The sequence below is a fragment of the Rhea americana genome, unplaced genomic scaffold (genome assembly GCF_003343005.1).
Source record: "Rhea americana isolate MKP2758 unplaced genomic scaffold, rheAme1 scaffold_217, whole genome shotgun sequence".
Taxonomy (NCBI): Eukaryota; Metazoa; Chordata; class Aves; order Rheiformes; family Rheidae; genus Rhea; species Rhea americana.
In genome coordinates this window covers 537,731-558,055 of record NW_028186317.1, presented here as the reverse complement: position 1 = coordinate 558,055, position 20,325 = coordinate 537,731, and the positions used below count along the sequence as shown (strand labels likewise).

Sequence of the window (20,325 nt, the reverse complement as noted above, 5' to 3'; positions counted from 1 at the left end):
GGCAGCGCTTACAGCGTGAAAGGAGAGGAAACACCACCCAGCTGCTCTGGAAGAGGCAGTGCCACGCTGGTGGGCACAGTGCTGGCTGGGTCAAGATAGGGTGAGCCTTAGAAGCACCAGGGGATGAAATGACACAGGTGAAATCATCAGCAGTGGAAATCAGGTCAGAGACACTGACTTCAGCTGTGCCCACTTCTGCAGCAGCAAAATTTTGCAGCTGTTTGTACTGGGGTTGGTTTAACTGCTGTTTGAAGGGGTCTCGCCACTTCGGAAGGACAGGAGTGATCACACCACGGAAGGGGAAGGATGAGGTGGAGGCACTTGAGCTGTTCTTGCTAGGTTTGAGGGGACTGACTTGCTTGTGCATGGCGCTGCACGTGCGGATGTTGCTGTTCCCTGGACACATACCCAAGGAGACCTCGCTCTTYGTGCTCCCTCCCTTTCTTCAGCACAGGAGGGATGGAGAAGGGTGCAAGGAGGAAGAGCGATGTGCCAGTGGATTAAAGGAGCCCATGAGAGTCATGCACCATTCCCTTCTCTCACCAGATTCCTTATGTCCTTTCAATTCAGAGATGCTCTGTGCTGACAGAAACTGATGTTCTTCTTTCTGYCCTAACAGTAATCTTTTTCCTACACTTGTAAGAGCATCACAACAGCAACTGCCAGCTCTTTATGTTGTGTTTTCATGTGAAACAGCCTATATAGGCTGCTCTGCTAGAAACGGGACACTGGTCTTGACAGGCTGATTCCAAGGAAAAGCSCCCTTTCCCAGCTCTGTATGAGCTGCATGAGTCCCCCCATCGCTTTGAGCAAGTCACACGTGCCTGTCGATCAGCAGGCATCAAAGCTGGGATTTCAGGGTGCCCATCAGCAGGCTCCCGCTCCCCTGTATCCCACCTAGAAGCATATGTACCAGCATATGTGCATCAAGATACCCTGTCACTGCAAGTCCAGACAAGCGTGTTGTAACATATTTAGCATTTCTTTGAAAAACCTGTCTGGATTTCAAGGGGCTTTTCTGTGCAGATCCCAGCACACGCATGCCAGCTCTGAGCTGGAGGCTTGGTGGCTGTGTTGAACCTCAGTGACGCCTGCTCCAAGCCTGGCAGAGAGCCAGGCTGCCCTACCCAAAGCTAGACTGTACCAACATCGTGGGTACCCACCATGGAGACTTTTTGCAGTGAGTGATCCAAACTGAACCTTCCAAGGGCAGGAGCAGTGACAGTTTTGAAAACATGCTATGGGAATTATGCAAACATCCTTTCCATGACACTAGGCAAGAAAATCAAAGAAACTTAGTGGCTCACGAGATTCTGGCTGTTGGATTGCAATCCAGTCAGCACCTTTGTAAAATGCAGGCAATAGCAGCTGGTAAGATTATATTGCTTTCTCTTTACTCCATGCAAAGCTCCACATCCTTAAAAAAAAAAAAAAAAAAAATTCCAAACCACAGAAACTAGACTGTTCAGGTAGCAGACTTAAGATGGGAACAGACTGCAAAGAGGATGTATCAGAGCCATGAATTTCTTGGAAGGCTCAGGCTGAACATCAGGAAAAACTGATTTCCCAGGCAGATGATGTAGCTCTGGGACAGGTCACTGGAAACGCAGGAGAATCTCCATCCTTGGGGATTTTTAGGGCTTGGCTAGATAGAACCGTGATCACCCTGATCTAGTGTTGGGGATAATCCCACCACAGTCAGGAGGCTGAACCAGGCTCTGGATGCTTCTTCTACCAGCCCCGCCAGGATCCTGAGATTCATGCATCTCTGGTACCACAGGTTCCAGTTTACAGTCCCAGAATTAACTGCATATTATTCAGTTCGGGTCCAAGGTTTGCTGCGCTGTGCATGCACAGCTAGCTTAGATCAGTGAGTATGCTGGAGAAGGCAGGATGAAACACAAGATTATCTCAGCATGTCCAGGACTTTCACTCTCTCCTTTAAAATTCAAGCAAGTGGCCTATTGCATTTACTGGAGAAAAAAAAAAAAAAAAAAAACACAAAACCCCCAAAGCCACCAACATAATACTATCTCTTTATTTTTCTGGTTAGGATCAAATGAAAAGGATAGAGATGATTGCAAAGCTGCCCTTTACCCACAGATAGGACAATACATATTTTTTTGTCCCTAGCTGAATAATTTTTACTGCTTGCCACTTTTCCTCTGAGTTTTCTGTGTTTAGCCACAAACACAGATGAAGGGTGAGTCTGATGCTTGGCTGGAGTTCAGCATATTGATGGTGATGAAACAAATTTCCTTTATGGAAAAGTCTCTGTAGCCCCCATAAAAAAATGCCAAAGAGCCATTGGACCATTGTAGATGGATCTGGCAACGTTCAAAAACCTTCACCAGTTCTGAAATATCTGTTTTTGGTTTGAATCCTTCTTTTCTTCCAAATTTGGCCAGGTCCTGGTCATGACTGCAGGTTATTACGGCTGTCTGGGAAGCCATTTGGGGGGCAAGATTAGGAACAGGCAATGTCAGGAAAAGACCTGGCATTTTGCACCAGAACTTATGGTAGAAACGGTGCAGTGCAGCGTTGGGGATCCTGAATTCACTCCTACCATGTTCGGAGGCTTGGTGTGGTCTGCCTGCATGGGGAAGATGCTCCTCCTTCCCACAGAGCAGCAGGACCATGCCAAAACCTTACCCTGCACCTGGCATGAAATCCAGATGGTGAGAAGGCTTTCATCGCCTTCCGAAGGTGCATACTGTTCCAACAGGACCAGGGATTAATCTCCTGTCGTTTTGTACATCCTTTCTTCATTTTTATCATCTCATGCATCTTTGCTTCCCTAAGCCTTGCAGAAGGGATCCAGAAAGACCTCCAATACATTCATCTGCCTGGAGTAGCTCCCATTTGACCCTATTTCTAGTTTTGCTTTTGATTCTTATTTCTACCTCTACCTCTTCTAGGCAGTATTGCCAGGAGGTCAGATGAAATTGTTAAAATCTGGGTGTAACTCACCTGAAATAGTAAAGCAGTTAACAAGACCAGCAGGCACAACCTAAAAGATGTTGCAGCCCCTTACAGTATGCCCGGGGGCCCCGGGGTCCCTCTGGATTCACGGCCTTACCAAGCTCCGTGGCTTTGAGGAATTTGCTTTGGGTGGCTGCGTACAGCCCAGGGTCCCCGTGGTTTCGCTGAGCTCAAAGCCTGCCTGACTTATTTCCATCTTTTCCTAGCTGCTTCATCTGGTACGGCCAGGAGGAGAGGAGGGGAGCTGGCATTTGGTGCCGTTGGGGTTTCGGGAATGAGCTCAGTGCTAGATTTAGTCCCTGGTGCCATGCTAATCCTTGGAAGACTTGCCTCCCAGGATGGCTGCCCAGCCTGGCAGCTGGTGTTGCCCTGCCTCTCCTCAGTACCTAGAGATGGCACTTATTTGCCTTCCTGGTGACAGCTGATATCCAGCTTTAGTTGCCTCGTTGCAGGGCCAGAGAAGGGAGCAACCCCACTGCTGTGCCCTCTCCCCAGCCTATGTCTCCTGGGATGCAGCGGGGCTGAGGATGGAGCCTCAAGATGTGAGTGCCGAGGAGGACAACGCTCTCGTTTGCGGCTCCATTGGTGCAGCCCTTGGTGCTCCTGCCAGGCCCATCCGAAGAGCGCTAGCTCCGCACCACGGCTCGGACTCAGCGGAGTGGTTCGTTCCYGGCTAGCATGTCCTTGACAGGCTCATCTATCATTTCCTGAGCCCTGCMAGCTTATTAGCAGATGTTGTCCTGTCCCCAGAGAATGGAGAAGAAGGGAAACAAATGGACCGAGCTACAGATGGCTGGCASAGCCCTCCCCACACTCGCTATTTTTTGACAGGCCTGCTGCTCCAGGGGCTCTTGGGCAGGCGATGCCTGCAAGGATGAGGCTGGTGGGCTGTGAAGAAAAGGCAAGATGTGTTGTGCAGTAAGGGAACCCAAGGAGCATCAWCACCCAAAGGTGTCGGGGACCCATCCAGGCAACAGAGCCCCTGCACAGTTGGAGATGTGCTATAGCAAGCTCCAGGTTAGCATTGCCCGCTGTAGCCCCTGTTTATGATGCTTGACTGGCCAAGTTTAGGCATAGGGGTTGCTGCCATGAGCCCAAAGTAGATGTGCAAGTTGCTTCTTGACTGGGCTGCAGGGTGCAGGTCTGTGCATTGCAAGACCACACTACGAGATGAAGCTCCAAGGAAAAGCAGCCTTGGCTGGGTGTTGAGGGCAAAATAGTCTCAATTGTTTTGTGGGATTTTCACTTAATTTAACTTGATGCCAATTARTAGAAACTTTTGACTACTGATTCAGGTGTTGAGAAACAAAGAAGAATTAAACAAACACTTCAGGAAAACATCTCTCCACCCCTTTTCCCAAGCTCATCTTCATGCCATCCAGACATCTCTCCCCTCTTCCTAGTCTCAGCTTCCATTTTTTTTTACCATCATTGCACTCAGTCCCCCTCCCAAGTCCTTTGTTTCTTATTCTTTTCTTCCACTGCTCCTTCCTTCTTACTCATTTCCTCTGCTACGATGTGAGTCCTCCATGGGCTGCAGTACCTCAGAGGCATACCTCCTCTAGTATGAGCACCTCTGTCCAAGAGTGCACTTCCAGCTGTGTCCTCAGCAATGTCCCCTTCCATGTGTCTCTGTTCCATTTCTCCAAACACATCTTGATGTTTCTCCCCACATGCCCCCTTTTGTGYCTCCTGCGTCCAGCAGCTATCAACCTTTCTTAAACATGTTTGAGTAGAAGCACCACCTGCTCCTGATCATTTCAAGCTTTGGCATGCTTTGGGCTGTTTTCATACATTTCAGGCCTGTCTGTGACCGGCACACAGTGACAGTGCATGACTTCTTCCCACATAGGACACCCTTCAGCCCCCTGCTACCCAAACACTGTCATTTATGCAAAATACACTGGATTTTGCAAAAAGATTGGCATGAGAAAAGAAGGAGGAGGTGTGCTGCAGGATTTCTGACTGCTGGTCATTCCTGGTCCATATGGAGGCAGGACACAACTGCTTGCCTGAGCTCCTCAGGCACAGGGCAGGGGTGCTAACTGCCTAAAATAAAAAAGAAATTCTTGTCTTCTGCATGCCTCTTGCGAGGGCATTTCTGTCAGGTGGAAGTATTTGGCTGCAAGGAAGGCAGTAGGACAATACCCTGCATCTCATTCTTGGGTGGCTTCAGCTCTTTGTGCATAGGACCATTCTGCARTAGGTTCAGTGTGTATTGTAGCCATGGCAGTAGAGCCCTGCAGCTTTTAAACCTGGTATGTTTGACAGAAGTTTTCTTTCTGGCCAGTCCTCTGCTGGTTTGCCCTTCCCAGAGCTAACCTGAGAGGTCCTGGTCTTCCACATGTCATTGCCCTAGCAGGAGAGACCTCAAACAGGAGCAGGACATGCCTGTCATCGTGTACAGTGTGGATTTAATACCCTGTGCAATTTCCAAAGCAAGCTCACAGCTCAGTCCAGATCTCCTAGCACATGAGCTCCAACCTGGTGTCCTGCCCCCTTTCTGCCAAATGATTCGAACAGATGTCCCATTTTCATCTACAGCAAGCACTGATATACACAGAGGTGCACAATCCTATCCAGTGCAGGGACTGCCCTGGCCCCAGCCCTGCTCTGACCCACCTATTTTCCAGGCCTCCTTGCATACTTAAGTCATGCAGGTGCTGGGAGGTGGCTCCACACAGCTCTRCCCTGGTGCACAAATTCACCCGTAATTCATCATTTAGCATAATTTTCCCCTTGACTGCATCTGAAATAATTGTGAATCATTGCTACAGGTAATTAACATTTCTTTACAACATTAAATGCTAAATGATTACAACCGCTCAGTAAAAATCTGCTGTGCTCCGTGCTCCCATCCTTCCTGCCAGTCCGTCTATCTCAAGGAGATAAACAGGAGCCACGTCTGGTGTAGAACTGATGTCTCTGCCCTTAACTGCATACTGGTGGGGGGGGATCAGCTCCAGTGCCCATTGAGTTAATAGTCCCTAGTCACTGCAGTGGTAAAGATGATAGGGGCTTGCARGGCCAAGAGAGTTCACACCGTGGTGCTGAGCTGAAGAAGGCAAATCCTGGCATGCGTGCTGTCCGGCTTGAAATGTTGGGTCTGTGAATGGCTTGAAAATCAGGACTGTGGGGCCTTTTGGAGGAGCAGAGATTTAGGAACGGGTCCCAGAGCTGCTGCCTGTTGCTTTTTCTGTGCTATTATCGTGCAGTATGTGCATCCTGTTGGAACTGGTGCCCTGTCTTTAAAATGTCATTCAGTGCAAAATTGCTATAGAAATTGGGGACAGAGTTTGAAGGGGGACCAATAAGCCCGGGATGGCTGGAGAGCTGCCTGCAGCTGCCATTGCTGGAGGTAGCTTGGTTATAAAGAGGCTGTTGTGTTATCATCCAGCRTGTGATACATGAAATACTTTGGCAGCAATCAGTCTAGGGAGATCCRCAGCAAGGARGGGAGTGTTATTAATAASAAAACAAATCAGCACCTAGAAACAGAACAAACAGACAACGTGGAGGGACTCGGACCACCAGGGAAGCTGGATCACAGACAAAACACTTCTACATGCTTGGAAGCAAAAATTGAGGCTGTATGCAGAGCTGGCCACTGGGGGTAAAAGCAGGAAAATGAAGGTATTACTACCTCAGTAGGGAAAAAGAGAAACAAGCCAGAGCCAGGAACAGTGCTCAAAACACTGGAACTGGTCCTAGAAGTGTTTGATGAACGCAGGGACGCAGACAGCTCAWGTTTGCTTTCTCTTCCTTGGAGTCAAGACCCGCAAGAGAGGACAGATCCTCCCCCTCGCCCCAGACAGGTACCTGCCACTTTGCATGTCATTCCCGAGCAAATCAATTTTCCTAACGAGATATCAGTTGTTCGGTCGTGTGACAAACGATCCACGCGCGGGGCTGCTGGGAGAGGTGGGGGTAGGATGCAGCAGACTGACAGCAGCCCCAGCGTGGCGGGGGCGCGTGCTCCGGCTGCACGGCCCCAGGACCAGGCAGCGACAGATCTCCTGCCACCAGGAGATCTCAGGCTGGCTCWGTCCGCCTCGTCGTCCCTCCGCAGAGAGCAGGCGGTGCATACGCGCTGCCGGTTTGCGGCAATGTGAAATGAGAGCGTGATTATTTTCTCTCCCCCCCCTCCCTTGCTTTGAGCAAACATGTTGCTTTCTATAGCACAAACCAGAGAGGCACGCAGAGAAGCACGCAGAGGAGCACGCACCATGTCTCAAATGCAGAGCTCTTAATTTCTGAAACCGCGCTCACACAGATGCTCTTGGCACCTGGGCACAGCCAGCGYGTGTAGCGTGGAAAGCAATACGAAGAGTCTGTCCTATAACTGAGGGTGATTAGAAGGGGTACCAACATGATTTCCAGTGCTGCCAGGTTTRCTCTTCACATTACTCCCTCTCTGTGGCTAGGCAGTGGCTGCAGCAAGGAGATCCCCATGCAAGATGCAGGAATCTAGGAGCAAAAGAGATGAGCAAGCACGGGTGCAGGGAGAACACCTCAAGCTTTGCAGGTAGCTGGCTACTCATGAGAAAGCTGAAGCACCTGAGTCTGCCTGCAGAGCAGTGGGGRAACAGGCCCTGGGACAGCAATAAATACCACCAGTGGAGAGAGCTACAAAAGCAGTTTYTGTAAAGCCTTGTTTCCAGCTGGAGATGGAGGTGGACTCACCCAGGTGTCAGTGTGAAGGTGGGACTCTAGCCAGCCTTGCTACTCTGCATAGAGGGCTTCCAGCACACCAGGGTGGGGTAGAAAGTGGAAGYTGAGGCTCGTCTCTGTGCTGAGGGGGATTTACTGAGCCATGGGGTGCTCCTGCTCCTCCAGGCACGTCCCTCTGACCTCTGCCTGTTCCCTTCTCTGCAGCCTGTGAGCTGGGATTTTACAAGTCGGCCCCTGGGGATCAGCTGTGCGCAAAGTGCCCCTCGCACAGCCACTCGGAGAGCCGGGCGGCCCGTGTGTGCCGCTGTGACAGCAGCTTCTACCGGGCAGTGCAGGACCCCCCCTCGGCCGCCTGCACGCGTAAGTACCCCCGCTRCCCACCCACCCGCGTTGCATCTGGGCTGGATGCGTGTGTGATGCATGTTTCTGAGGACATGTTGGTGCACCCTGTTCCCCTTTGCTCTGCTCCTTCCCTGCTGGCAAGCGTACCTCCTTGCAGGCCATCTGGCACTCCTGGCTGCTTTTAAGCTCTAGTTTCATTCTCAGAAATGTCCAAGGTGGCCAGACTCTTCTTGGAAGGCTGCAGAGTAGCACAAGTGCTGCTGTGCTCTCCCCAACTGGGGGTGGAGACTGGGCCTGCGGCTTGGCACATAGTTTCACCCTGCTCGTCTGAAAGAGGTTGCTTTGAGGGGCTGGGTGCTGCTAAGGGGGATAAAAGCATCCTAGAAGGAGTTGTCCTCTCTGCAGTTGGTCCAGGAGGGTAGAGAGGTGCAGGGCTGCTAGTTGCAGCAAGGTGGAAAGGCAGGTCAACAACATCTGACATGTTTCTCTAGGGCTCCAAATATCCACCCCAAAATGTTTATCTCCCCAAGGAACACGTGTTTCCCTTTCACTTTAGATTAGTTGGTCCTGCTATTCCTCCTCTAGCCTGTCCATCCCTTGACTATTCCCTTCAAAGCTTCCTGCATCCCCATTGCTTCCCGCTTCCCCTAGGACAACTATCAGCTCTTCCCTGCCCGGCGCTTAGTATCTTGGTCCAAATCATCTTTCCTCTGAGTCTGGTCTGACATACCGTGTACCCCAAGACCTCTGTATCTTTGAGGTCCTCTGTTTGCAGCATGTCCCTCTCCGAGCAGCTTTACCTTCACTGAAGCATTGTTTGTACGTGCAGGGCTACCAACTGTGGATCTCCCACAGAACAATCTGCCCATGATGCCGCTCTCCGCTGGTCCCATTCCCCCTAGGACCCTGCTCCACCCGTCCTAACACATTGCAGCTTTTCCCGCTCTGCTTGAACCTCTGCTTCTTTTCCAGGGCCCCCCTCTGCTCCTGTGAACCTGATCTCCAGTGTGAATGGCACTTCAGTGACACTGGAGTGGGGCCCACCCCTGGACAAGGGGGGACGCTCTGACGTCATGTACAACGTGATCTGCAGGCGCTGCATAGGGGATGCTGGCCAGTGTGAGACGTGCGGCAGCGGGATCCGCTTCGTTCCCCAGCAGATGAGCTTGGTGCAGGGAGCGCTCACGGTGACCAACCTCCTGGCCCACACCAACTACTCCTTCTGGGTGGAGGCTGTCAACGGAGTGTCCGACCTCAGCCTGGAGTCCAGAAGAGTTGCAGTTGCCAACATCACAACAAACCAGGCAGGTAGGAGGAGCATACGCCCTCCCTGAGGGTTTGCCTGTTTGGGCTAATGCTGATGTCACTTCAGGACAAGGCTTGACCATCCCCTAGCTGATATCTATCAGAGCCAAGCCCTGCACTGGGGTGGGAGTCAGCAATGATGCTGCTCTTGGGAGCCAAGGGATGGTTTAGTGGTGACCATGAGAGCCCCAGGAGACACGAGGCATGACCCCTGTTATATCTGCTGCTGAAGATGTTTTCAGGCAGCTGGAAGGGATGCCTACAGGGCTGCTACCTGAGGCAACTGTTATTTTTCTCTGGTTCGTGCTATCTTTTCTCATCTCCCTTTCCCTTCACTTCAGCCTGCAGTCACTGGTAGAGGCTCCTTCCCTGAAGGAGACAGGGGGCATGGAGAACACTTGTTTATTGACAGGAACACTAAGTGGAGCATGAGTCTTTTGGATTGCTCCTCTAGTCTTCTYGTCCCTTCCCAAAGGGCCAAGCAGAAGTTCACGTGCCATGTAGTGCATTGCTCTTAGCTCACACCAATACCAGCCCCTGGCAGGTGACAGCAACATTTGCTGGGGAAAGTCTCTTTTATGCCTGTCTCATTTTTGCAAATCCCCTGCTGTGAAATTCACTTTCTCCAAGAAATACTTCTGAGCAATCTCCTAGCTCAGCCAAGCCAAGACCTTGCTCCAGGGCCACCAAGGGCATCTCATGGCTGCCCAGTGAATAAGGCGCTCTTGTTATTTGCCTGTAACGCTTCCTCATCTGTCTGCTGAGCCTCACRGAAATGCCTCATTCCTGTGGTTCCCTCCAAGCACCGACGAGCAGCATCAGCCTGACATCTAGGAGAGGGATGCTCTCGGGAGGCGTTTGGTGGCTGGCTTTGGAGAGAGACACTGAACATTCCCATTTTTTGGCTTCTCTGCTAGAAAGTGACCATTAAACAGGTGCAGAGAAACCAGCAGGGTTGAGAATTTGGTATAACTGAAGCTTTGCGGCTGCGCGAGGCTGCAGCTGCCGCGCTCCGCGGCATACCCCCGCCTGCCGGGAGGGGCTGAGGGATCCCCGCGGTGCCGTGGGGAAGGCACGTAATCTCCATCCATGTGCGGAGGGGGCAGCTCTCCCGCTCCGACAGCCGAGAGCGGGCTGTGCCGCATGGGCAGCTCCCCTCTCCGCAGCCCCTCTGGAGCGGGGTAGGAACGCATGCAGAGGAGACCATGCATGCAGGAGCGAGAGGATTTCCTCTGTCCTGCTCTGCCCCAGCTCTGTGGGATCCTGTGTCCTGGTGGTGACTTTTGCTCCTCAGRGAAGCCATCCCAAGGGCAAACCAAGGTATAATTGCCACCTTTTGGACCTTCTGTGCTGCTGTATCTGTGACTGAGTCTCTGAGGGTCAGAGATGGTCCTGGGTGCCCGGGCCCAGTGCATGACCAGCGGGGTGGTGTATGGACTTGGCCCACCCCTTTGAGAGCTGTGCAGTGTTTCCCAGGCCTGGATCTGCTTCTGGTTGTGGAATGGTGGAGACAGTTCATGGCAACACTCCCCAGCTGCCCCCCTGCTCCCACTGGCTCTGCAGCCTCTTTGGCTGTGTTGTTCCAGCAGCTGTAGCAGATGGCAGCACCATCTTCCCCAGAGCTGCTATCTCCTCTCTGCTGCCCGTAGTTAGGGTCATAAGGGGGTGTCTGACCTCTTCTCATGAGCTGGACTCGGAGGCTATGCCTGGTCATCAGAGCACCCTCACTGTGCTCTCTGGACTCACAGAACTTCTTCCAGGGAGGTTTAGGGAGACTGTTTTCACAAGTGTCAGCAGGAAAAGAGACAGCTGGAGTGAACATAGGCCCACGTGTAGGTCCTTTCTCCCATCCTTCAGAGCTCTCATCTCCACCTGGCTTTAACCAAACCAGAAACGTTTCTGTGGGGCCTGCACAGGGCTCTAGTTCTACCCCTCATTGCTGCCGTGTCCTGCAGCCCACAAACCAGGCAGGGCTTGCATCCAGTAGCTGCCTAACACCCTGCTGCCTTCATTCCCAGCCCCGTCCCAGGTGGTGGCGGTTCGCCAGGAGAGCACGGGCCAGAACAGTGTCACCTTGCTGTGGCAAGAGCCAGACCAGCCTAACGGTATCATCCTGGAATACGAGATCAAGTACTATGAGAAGGTAATGCTGAATTTGCTGCCACAATCTGGTCTTCACGTGGTGGATTAAGACAGGGACATGGCTTGGCTTAAATCTTGCTGGTACAATTGCTGCTATCAGCCAGGCTTACACAAAGGACTATTCTGGGAGGCTTTGTTCTTTTCCCTGGCTGTTGTGCTGACTCAGCGAGGTTTTTGGTATTGCTTTTCCGCAGGACAAAGAAATGCAGAGTTATTCAACTCTGAAATCCAAAGGCACGACTGCTACTATCTCTGGGCTCAAGCCTGCAACCCGCTACATCTTCCAGGTTCGGGCCCGCACCTCTGCTGGCTGCGGGAGGTTCAGCCAGACAGTGGAGGTGGAGACAGGGAAGCCAGGYAAGTGCATATGATTAAGAGATGTGGGAACTATGGACCAGGGGATGTGGGGGAGCATGAGGTATGGTGACTATTGTCCGCAGCAATTGTGCCCATGCTGTCCGGAGAGACAGGGCTGGAGGCACAGGCTGTGGTCTCTGTCTGCAGGGTTTGCTTGAGATAGCCTTTGTGATACRTGCTCATATATTTGAAAAGGGTAGGAGGAAGGACTGAGGACTGTCTCTGTTTCCTTGCAGTCTTCTCATCACATTCTGCTTCACATCAGCAGGATGAATGAGCTCTCATGGGGGCAGATTCTCAGGCCCGTAGTGTAGTGGGGAAGTGGTCACCTCCAAAAGCATAACTCCTAGTTATCCTGTATCCGTGAACTGTATTTCTGGCCCCTGGGAAAATGCTGCAGTGAACACATGGCATCTTGCTCTTCATCATCRTTACAAAGTCTGGCTTTTTCCTCCTGTTTCCCAAAGTGCTCTCCTTCCAGGCTCGGCTCTGACACTGATGTGCCTGAGGTACACCTCTGGAAATGAGCGTGGACTCCTGTGGTCATGCTCTTGCTGGGTTTTTGTGTGGTATAAAAGCATCTTTGTAACCTGCCAAGCGGAGGGGACAAATCATTTGGGCTTTTCAGCTACAGATGGTATGGAAAGGAAGCCCTGATGGGATCCCAAGGCTCCAGATTCCTCTCTGTCAAGATTTGCTGTATCAGAATGGCCTTTGAGATCTGTGCTTGGTTTTTCTATGTGTAAGTGGCCCCTGTATGCTGAGATAGCCCCAAAACTGGGGCTGGAGGGGAGAATTTGTGCTTTCATTAGTGAAGATAGTGTCCTACCATGGAGTAGGTGAGTTTCTGCTCTCAGCAGAACATTCTTTGCATCCCCACTCCAACTGACCTCCTTCCTGCTCTGTCTCTTCCAGTGTCTCTCCGGTATGACACAATGACCATAGTCTGGATTTGCCTGACCCTCATTACTGGCCTTGTCACATTGCTGGTGGTCCTAATCTGCAAGAAGAGGTAGGTGCTTTTCTGGAGGTCAGTGCAGCCTGTCACGAGGTGGGATGAGAGGGCTTGAGCACTACCTTTATCCTGTCAGCTCAGGCCAGAGTGGCCATATGTCAGGGGGCAGTAAGTAACCAAGAGAGTTCATCTAGAGACACTATATCTCCACCTTCCCTGAGGTACAGCCCAGCCTCCAGGCCTTTCCCTCATGTTGATGGGCTAAATATCAATGGACAAGAACTTGCTGGGGGTAGGTCAGGAGCAGAAAGCACTATTTTCCAAMAAGAAGGTCCAAGAGGGATTAGGTACTGCCATGTGTTAGCATGGTAGAACCAGGTGTGTGAAGCAGGCATGCCAATACCATGAGGAGAAAAAAAGGGCTGCAGTGCTCTGGTCCTAGCACTGCTGAACCTTGGAGAGCAAGTGGAAAGTGCCCTGCTTCAGGTCAAAGTGTCAGTCAAGCAAAATGCAGTGATGCATCTGACAGGACAAAGTGTAGCTCCAGCTTCTCCTGGGATGCCTGCGGCCTTGGCACCCACCCTGTTCTCCCCTGCCTTTGGGCTGTTTGTGGGACCAAAGAACAGGAGCACTCCTTCTGACCCTTATGTCTCCRTGGCAGGCATTGTGGGTACAGCAAGGCTTTCCAGGACTCAGATGAGGAGAAGATGCATTATCAGAATGGGCAAGGTAGGACCCTCCTTGCTCTGGCCCATGGCAAGTAAAGGGCATTGGTCTCGTGGATAGGAAGGGACTTGAACTTCTCCCTTACCACTGCTGTGGTTTCCAAGTCGGAAAGACAGACTTCAACTGCCACTTGCTCCTGGGGGTGTGCCTAAGGCGGCTGAGCCATGGGCTCTGATCCCATAGGCAGAGTGGTAATCGAGTTGGAGGCCTGCCCAACATGAAATGGGGCGGCTGCAGGTACTTCTCACACAGCAGCAGGCCGGAAGAGTGTAAAACTCACTGAAGACCCACAGGAAGGGGGAGTTGGTGGAAAGGGGAAGAGAAACACATGGGGGCAATTTGGTGGCTAGGTCTTAGACTATTCTAAGGATATTTTCATGSCAAAGAATGCCTTAGATCATCTAGRTCTGCAACTCCTATGTCTTAGTTTGTCACTCCAAGGAGTCCTGCCCACCTGTGCCTTTGGCTCCTGGATGCCTTCCTCGTGGCAGGACTCTTGGAAGAGCTTCTTTCTTCTCTCCTCTTTGAAATCTAACAGTAAAGTTCCCCGAGTCGAAGTTCTACGTCGACCCTCACACGTATGAAGACCCCTGCCAAGCCGTGCATGAGTTCACCCGTGAAATTGAGGCTTCCCGAATCAAGATTGAGAAGGTCATTGGGTCTGGTGAGTCCCTGGCCTTGGACTGCCTGTTTGCATCATATGTGCTTAGGAAATTCAATATCTGAGGCATTACCATTTCCATGGCCTGCTGGGGCCACAGCAGGCTGCATGACACTATTACGATGCTCATTCGGGGCTTCGTTGGCTCCTTATTTTTCTGAGCTCAGAATCAATGAGTAGGATCTTTTTTTATTGCATGAAACAAACTCATCTGAGCCAACCGTGTGCAAATACGAGCTGTTCAGTCACTGTGGCGTTGACGGCTCAGGCTGACATCAGCAGATGGCTCAGCACATCCCACATGGGTGCTTGAATGCAGCCATTAAGCTTTCAAACCCTGGAGTAAGCATCTGGGGTGACAAGATGGTAAATCGTCAGGAGAAAAAAAGGATATTTGTCTAGAAAAAAGGGCTTGCAAGGAAGCACTGGGCAGAGTCAGAACTATAGCTTCACTAGCAGTGCCCCATGGGCATATTGAGGCTTGTCCCTGTGTACTGAGGGACAGCACAGAGCAAGTCAGGGAGCAGGATTAGGAAGCCCAGCTGAGAGACATGTCTACTGCTGTAACAGGTCCCCAGATTTCCTCATGGAAAGAGGTAAAGCAAGTGCCATTCCCACTGTAATCACTACTCTTGGCCCATAGCCTTGGATAAAAGGCACCTGTTAGAGTGGTGTTTTCTGGTATTTCTGCCCGGTTCCCAGACGTATCACTAAAAACTGGAGAAGTGCAATTCTATCTGCACAGTGACTCAGACATTGCAATGGAAAAAACTGAGGAGTCTTGACAGACTGCAGCATGCCACAAGCATGCCAGTGGACTGGTTAATCTGGGGTGCTTTTGGGACAGTGCAGGGAGCTGAGGAGCACCTCATGCCCTCACCTTTACTTGCTTTGCAGGAGAGTCTGGAGAGGTGTGCTACGGGCGCCTGAAATTGCCGGGGAAGAGAGAGATTCCCGTGGCCATCAAGGCTCTGAAAGCAGGCTACACGGAGAAGCAGAGACGGGACTTCCTGAGTGAAGCYAGCATCATGGCGCAGTTTGATCACCCCAACGTCATCCACCTGGAAGGGGTGGTTACCAGGAGTACGTGTCAGGCGGGGATGGAACTCCCCAGGGGAGCAGAGATATCTCCCTGYGGGCACCCTTGGGGACCTCACTTCGAGTGCACTCTGAGATCCAGCACTTGGTTGCTCTGGGTGCCTCASTTGCCGAAAGTGCATTTCTCCTGAAGCCCTCTGCATGTAGAGCACATTTCACTGTCTGAAGCAAGGCCCCAAGTGAAAGCTTTGGGCTTGGGCATGTGCTTCTTGCTGGGCAGCTTTCTCTCCTCGTTGACGTTCCCCATTAACATCTTCAGAGGGAGACAGGTTGTCACCAGCAGCCCCGCTGCTTTCCTCCTTCCCCTTCGAACTCTATTAGAGAAGTGAACTGCTTATTCCTGGCTGCAGCCCAAAGCCCTGGCAACACCAAGGTGGTCAGGGGTGGTGGTGGGGAGGGTTAAYCCTTCCTCTGGAGGAGATGTAACAAGACTGTCCCCATCATCTTTTGTTGCAGAACAGACTTTGCATGTGGCGGTTCCCTGCGTTGCTCTGCAATGCACCCCAGTGCCCCAGCTCAGGGTTATTGGATTAGGAGAAGTCCTACCCATTAGCGTTTGTTTTAAAGGCTGCCTGTATTGAATCATAATTTGAAGTCTTCGTTCAGAAAAAGCACATTGTGATGCAAAGCATTATGCTAATGACATGCAAATTTCATTGGGATAATGAAGCTGACCTAGCCACATCAATAGCACCTGAAGGGAGGGGTAAGTGTCTGGGTTACTGCCACATCCACACTGTCCCACAGTTCCTGCACAGCACTGGGGTGAGACTCCATGGGGTTGCAGGAAATCCATGCGCCTGTATTTATTTTGCCCCCAGTAAAAGCCTGGCATTGGGCTTCTCAGAGGAAGGTGACTTCTCTGTTAACTTGACCTCCCTTGTCTTCTGCAGGCAAATTGGTAATGATTGTTACTGAATACATGGAGAATGGCTCACTAGACACCTTTCTCAGGGTAAGGAGCTCTTTCGTATCTTCATTCATTGCACATTCCTCTGGGCTGAGGGACCGAAGAAGAGGCTGATTCACACTCCTCAGCCTCATGACCACTGTGACCTCTGTGCAAGAGCTGCAGGCTCTGGGCTCTCACCTTTCCAGAAGACATTTTTTTTCCCCAGAGGAGCAACACTGCAGGAGGCAGGTGCACCTGTCAGAGCTTCATGTCAGAGATTCTGGGAGGGTGGATAGTGCAGTTCCTTCTGCCTGAGGCTGAGAGCAACTGGGGCTATAGCAACATGGAAGGGAAGTACTAATTCAAAGATGAAAGCTTAGTGGGTTAGTTTAATGAGGACAGTCAATATCAATGGRAATAACGGAAAACACCATGAATGAACTCTGGGTTATTTCCTCTCCAGAAACATGATGGCCAATTCACCATCATCCAGCTGGTGGGAATGCTGCGGGGCATCGGKGCAGGCATGAGATACCTTTCTGACCTGGGCTATGTGCACCGGGACCTTGCTGCCCGCAACATCCTGGTGAACAGCAACCTGGTCTGCAAAGTGTCTGACTTTGGTCTCTCACGTATCCTGGAGGATGACCCTGACGCTGCATACACCACCACGGTGCGTTCTGGGCTGGGGCGGCACGTGGCTCCTGRTGTTGCACTTTCCTGATCCTTACAGACAGTCATTGCTCTGGGGTAATATCAGGTGGAAAAGTTAGACGCTCTGAAGTCAAGATAAGCAGGACAGGAATGGAGATAGCCCCCTTCAGATTTGCTCCCTGGACCAGGGGCATGAACTCAAAGCACATCTAACCCCTAATGCATTGCATGAGGAAAAGCCTCCCTCATACAGAGCCATCCCAGGAGTGAGATGTGGAGTGAACAAAGAGAAGCAGGGTAGGAGAGCAGGCAGCTGATCAAACCTCCCCAGCCAGCTGCTTCTATGGTGCGTGCTTTAGATCCTGGTCCCTTTCCATTATCAAGGTGGAATAATAGATGTCTCTTCCTCTGTACTAAGCCCAATGCTAATTTAGCTCCTGCTGTTTGGCTGTACAGGTCTTTGCAATAGCACTTGCTGCCTCCATTCTGTATGCGTGGCCTGATGCACAGTGGTACTCCAGGGTACCCTTCTGGGTCCTTCCTTAGACTGTATAGCTCCATCCTTTCCTTCCGTCTGTCCTAGAGTCATAGGTCAGTTGGTAGGTGTTATGGTAGAGTCTTTATTAACATGGTCACATGTTGCTTTTCCATGTGACCCTGCCTCATTCAAGGGTACAGAAAGGATTAGAATTAAAGATTCTGATATTCTTTAACTTGCAAGCACTTGGCTTTGCAACCTAGATAATTTTGTTYTAATGTAGGATACTTTTGTCTGTGATTCTATTTTGAGATTCTCTGAGTAACCTGACAGCTCTGGAGTTTTATATGCTCCTCTACCAGAGGTCATCAGAGGGGAAATAAAATACATTGAGGGAATGTGCTGTTTCTGCTTTTGTCTGTCCATGAAAGGAATTAGCATGCCCCTGGGGCTTAGCTCTGSTTGGGCAAATGTAGTGGAGAGAGAGGTTTTTTTTCCTCCATTTGAGCTTGATGTGGAAGAGCTGCAGCTAAGACTCTGAGCAGCCCTTCTTTTGGAGAACCAGGACTGGAGAAGCAGAAGGAGCTTCAGTAGTTCAGGGCGCTGCTGAGCATGAGCCAAAAAAGTGAGTACGCAGAGGGCCAGCCTTGAACGTGGCCTTCCCTTCAGGCTTCAGCCTGGTGGAGGTGTGAGCCTGGCTGTGCACCATGTGTGTCTCTGCATTCAGCTGCCCTCTTTGGTGTCTCAAGAAACAATTTGATGTTTCAGATCCTTTAATTGTGGGTCCTGTTCCTGCTACTTTACTCAAGTGCAGCTTCTTCTGTAATTTAGCTTTGGGACTTGCAAAGGAGGTGCTAGAAGGGGCCCAAAATCAGCTGGGACTTCCTGGTATCTGAGCAGCCCATCTTYCCTACCCTTGGCTTACAGATACGCAGATAGCCAGGCCCACCTCCCAYAGAGCCAGTCTCGGAGCTTTCTCCCAGCACTCTTAAGACTTGCAAATGTATTTCCAGGGCCCTGGAGACCAGGGTGACTGGAGCTCATACACTGATCTACTCAGCAGCCCTTTCCAATCCTGCTCCAGTTTTCAGACACACTGTCTCATTCCCCTAGTGAGTGAAAGCCAGGTCACTAGAAGATGAGCAGTCACTGGGCATATCAGAAGCAGAGGCTTTGAGGCATCTTGGCAAAGTGAAACCTTCCCTTTGTCAGCTGGGAGCTCTGCAGGAAGATTTGGTGCACAGCCCAAACAGCAGAACAACAAAGAGGCAGAGATAGYATCAGGAATACAAGCTCTCTGGCAAGATCTTGGTCAGCTTATCCTGAAAATGAGTTTTTTTTTTCTTGTTAAGAAACYTGTGATAAGATGACATCCTGTATTCTTTCTCTGTTGTCCTCAACTCGCTCAGGAGATGCTTGCCCCAGAGAGGCTCTCCCATAGGACACATCATTTACCTTCAGTCTCTATCAAGGAGTGTGCCAGAGCAGGCAGGAATCAGACAGACTGGGGCAACCCTGSCAAGAGAGGGACACCTAGAAGGGATTTTCAGCCTCATCATGCCTGCCCCAGCTGCTGTGGGAAACCCACCATGCATTCCATGCACCACGACTTTCCTCCTCAGATAGCTGGCAAACACATTTCCAGCTTATTGCTCTTTTTTATGCTAGCATGATCCTTTAACTCAACAAGTTCTCCTTTTCAGCCCTTCCCTCCCAAGAACTAATAGACAGGGAGCACATGCCATCACACTCTTTGCCAGACTAAAAATGTCAGGCTCCCTGCCTGTGCCCGCTGTCAGCTCTCATGTTCTTGCGTTCTTATTCTCCTGATTGCTTTGAATTCCTCTCCGCTGAGCACTGAGAACTAGAATTGCACACCGCATTTCAAAGAAGACCTTGAAAAATAGCACAACTCTTTCCTTGCTCTACTGGAAATACTATGATGGCTACACCCTAGAGTCAAAATCAAGTAGAGCTTTAAGGTTATCCTGTGCAAGTCTCCTCCTCCGTCCTTTCCAGGGGATGACCTCGCAGCCTATCATCTGCCTAATGCAGCAGGCCTAGCTCAGCCTGGCTCCCCAGCCCTGATCTGGTTTATGAACGCTTTCCTCCTTGCGAGCCTTTAGGATTGATGTCCTGGGTGTTTGCTTTTTTAGGGTGGGAAGATCCCCATTCGCTGGACGGCCCCGGAGGCCATCACGTACCGCAAGTTCTCCTCGGCCAGTGATGTGTGGAGCTATGGCATCGTCATGTGGGAGGTGCTGGCCTTTGGCGAGCGCCCGTATTGGAACATGACCAACCGTGACGTAAGTGAACATGGGTCAGCGTGAGGGCCAGCCTGCTTCTCCTAAGTCAGCTTAGCAGGGGTCCCTGGGGAAAAGAGACCCCCTGGGCAGTCCTTACTTCTCCTCACATGCCCATTGGGCTGTGCATGATGCATCTGTCCCCTCTTCCTCTGAGAGGGGCATTACTGTGTTGTGTAGCCTGGTCATTTCTCCTCCAAGCACCRCATAGCTGTATCTGCTGCTCCCTTTGCACCACGGTGGCTCCCGGTTGGGTCTGTTTGTCTGCACTGTGGGACTCTCCTGTCCCAGTCTGCTCTGTGTAAGTCTTTCTGCTGGCTGGAGAGCCTTCCTGCATAGTCTCCCATCTTTCCCCCTCCTCACAGGAGTTTCCTCGGGATCACTGCAGCCCCCACAGTATTAACCTGCTAGTTGTTCCTGCAAGCTGTGCTGGGGCTCTGTTGCTTCCACTGCCTATATAAAGCTTCTGAGAGCCCCAGACTTGTGCCACTTAGCAGCAGGCTTTGGGCTTGTCAGAGTTATGGGGAGATGCTCTTAAATCAAAACCTGCATAAAAACTGTAGGAAAATGGAGATAATATTCCTGACTACTAGCTGGGAGCCAAATTTCTAACAGGAGACAATAAAATGAAGTTTCTCACTATACAGAACCACCAGATTCCCTTTTTTTTTTTTTTTTTTTTTTTTTTTAACCTATAGGGGCGATTAACCTGTCTGCTTGCTCCCTATACTTTCATTCTGTGCATCCCTTCTCCCCCTA

General features: G+C 51.0%; 1 protein-coding gene across 1 annotated transcript in view; it reads left to right on the top strand.

The window, feature by feature from the left end:
* The window catches only part of EPHA8 (EPH receptor A8), a 49,825-nt gene that overhangs the window by 27,064 nt on the left and 2,436 nt on the right, over positions 1-20,325 (top strand). The window contains exons 4-14 of the mRNA XM_085305239.1: positions 7,858-8,013; positions 8,968-9,303; positions 11,319-11,443; positions 11,637-11,795; positions 12,711-12,811; positions 13,416-13,483; positions 14,019-14,144; positions 15,039-15,224; positions 16,133-16,194; positions 16,595-16,804; positions 19,420-19,569. Coding sequence (XP_085161365.1) covers positions 7,858-8,013; positions 8,968-9,303; positions 11,319-11,443; positions 11,637-11,795; positions 12,711-12,811; positions 13,416-13,483; positions 14,019-14,144; positions 15,039-15,224; positions 16,133-16,194; positions 16,595-16,804; positions 19,420-19,569 — 1,679 coding nt within the window. The remainder of the gene's footprint in view (positions 1-7,857; positions 8,014-8,967; positions 9,304-11,318; positions 11,444-11,636; positions 11,796-12,710; positions 12,812-13,415; positions 13,484-14,018; positions 14,145-15,038; positions 15,225-16,132; positions 16,195-16,594; positions 16,805-19,419; positions 19,570-20,325) is intronic.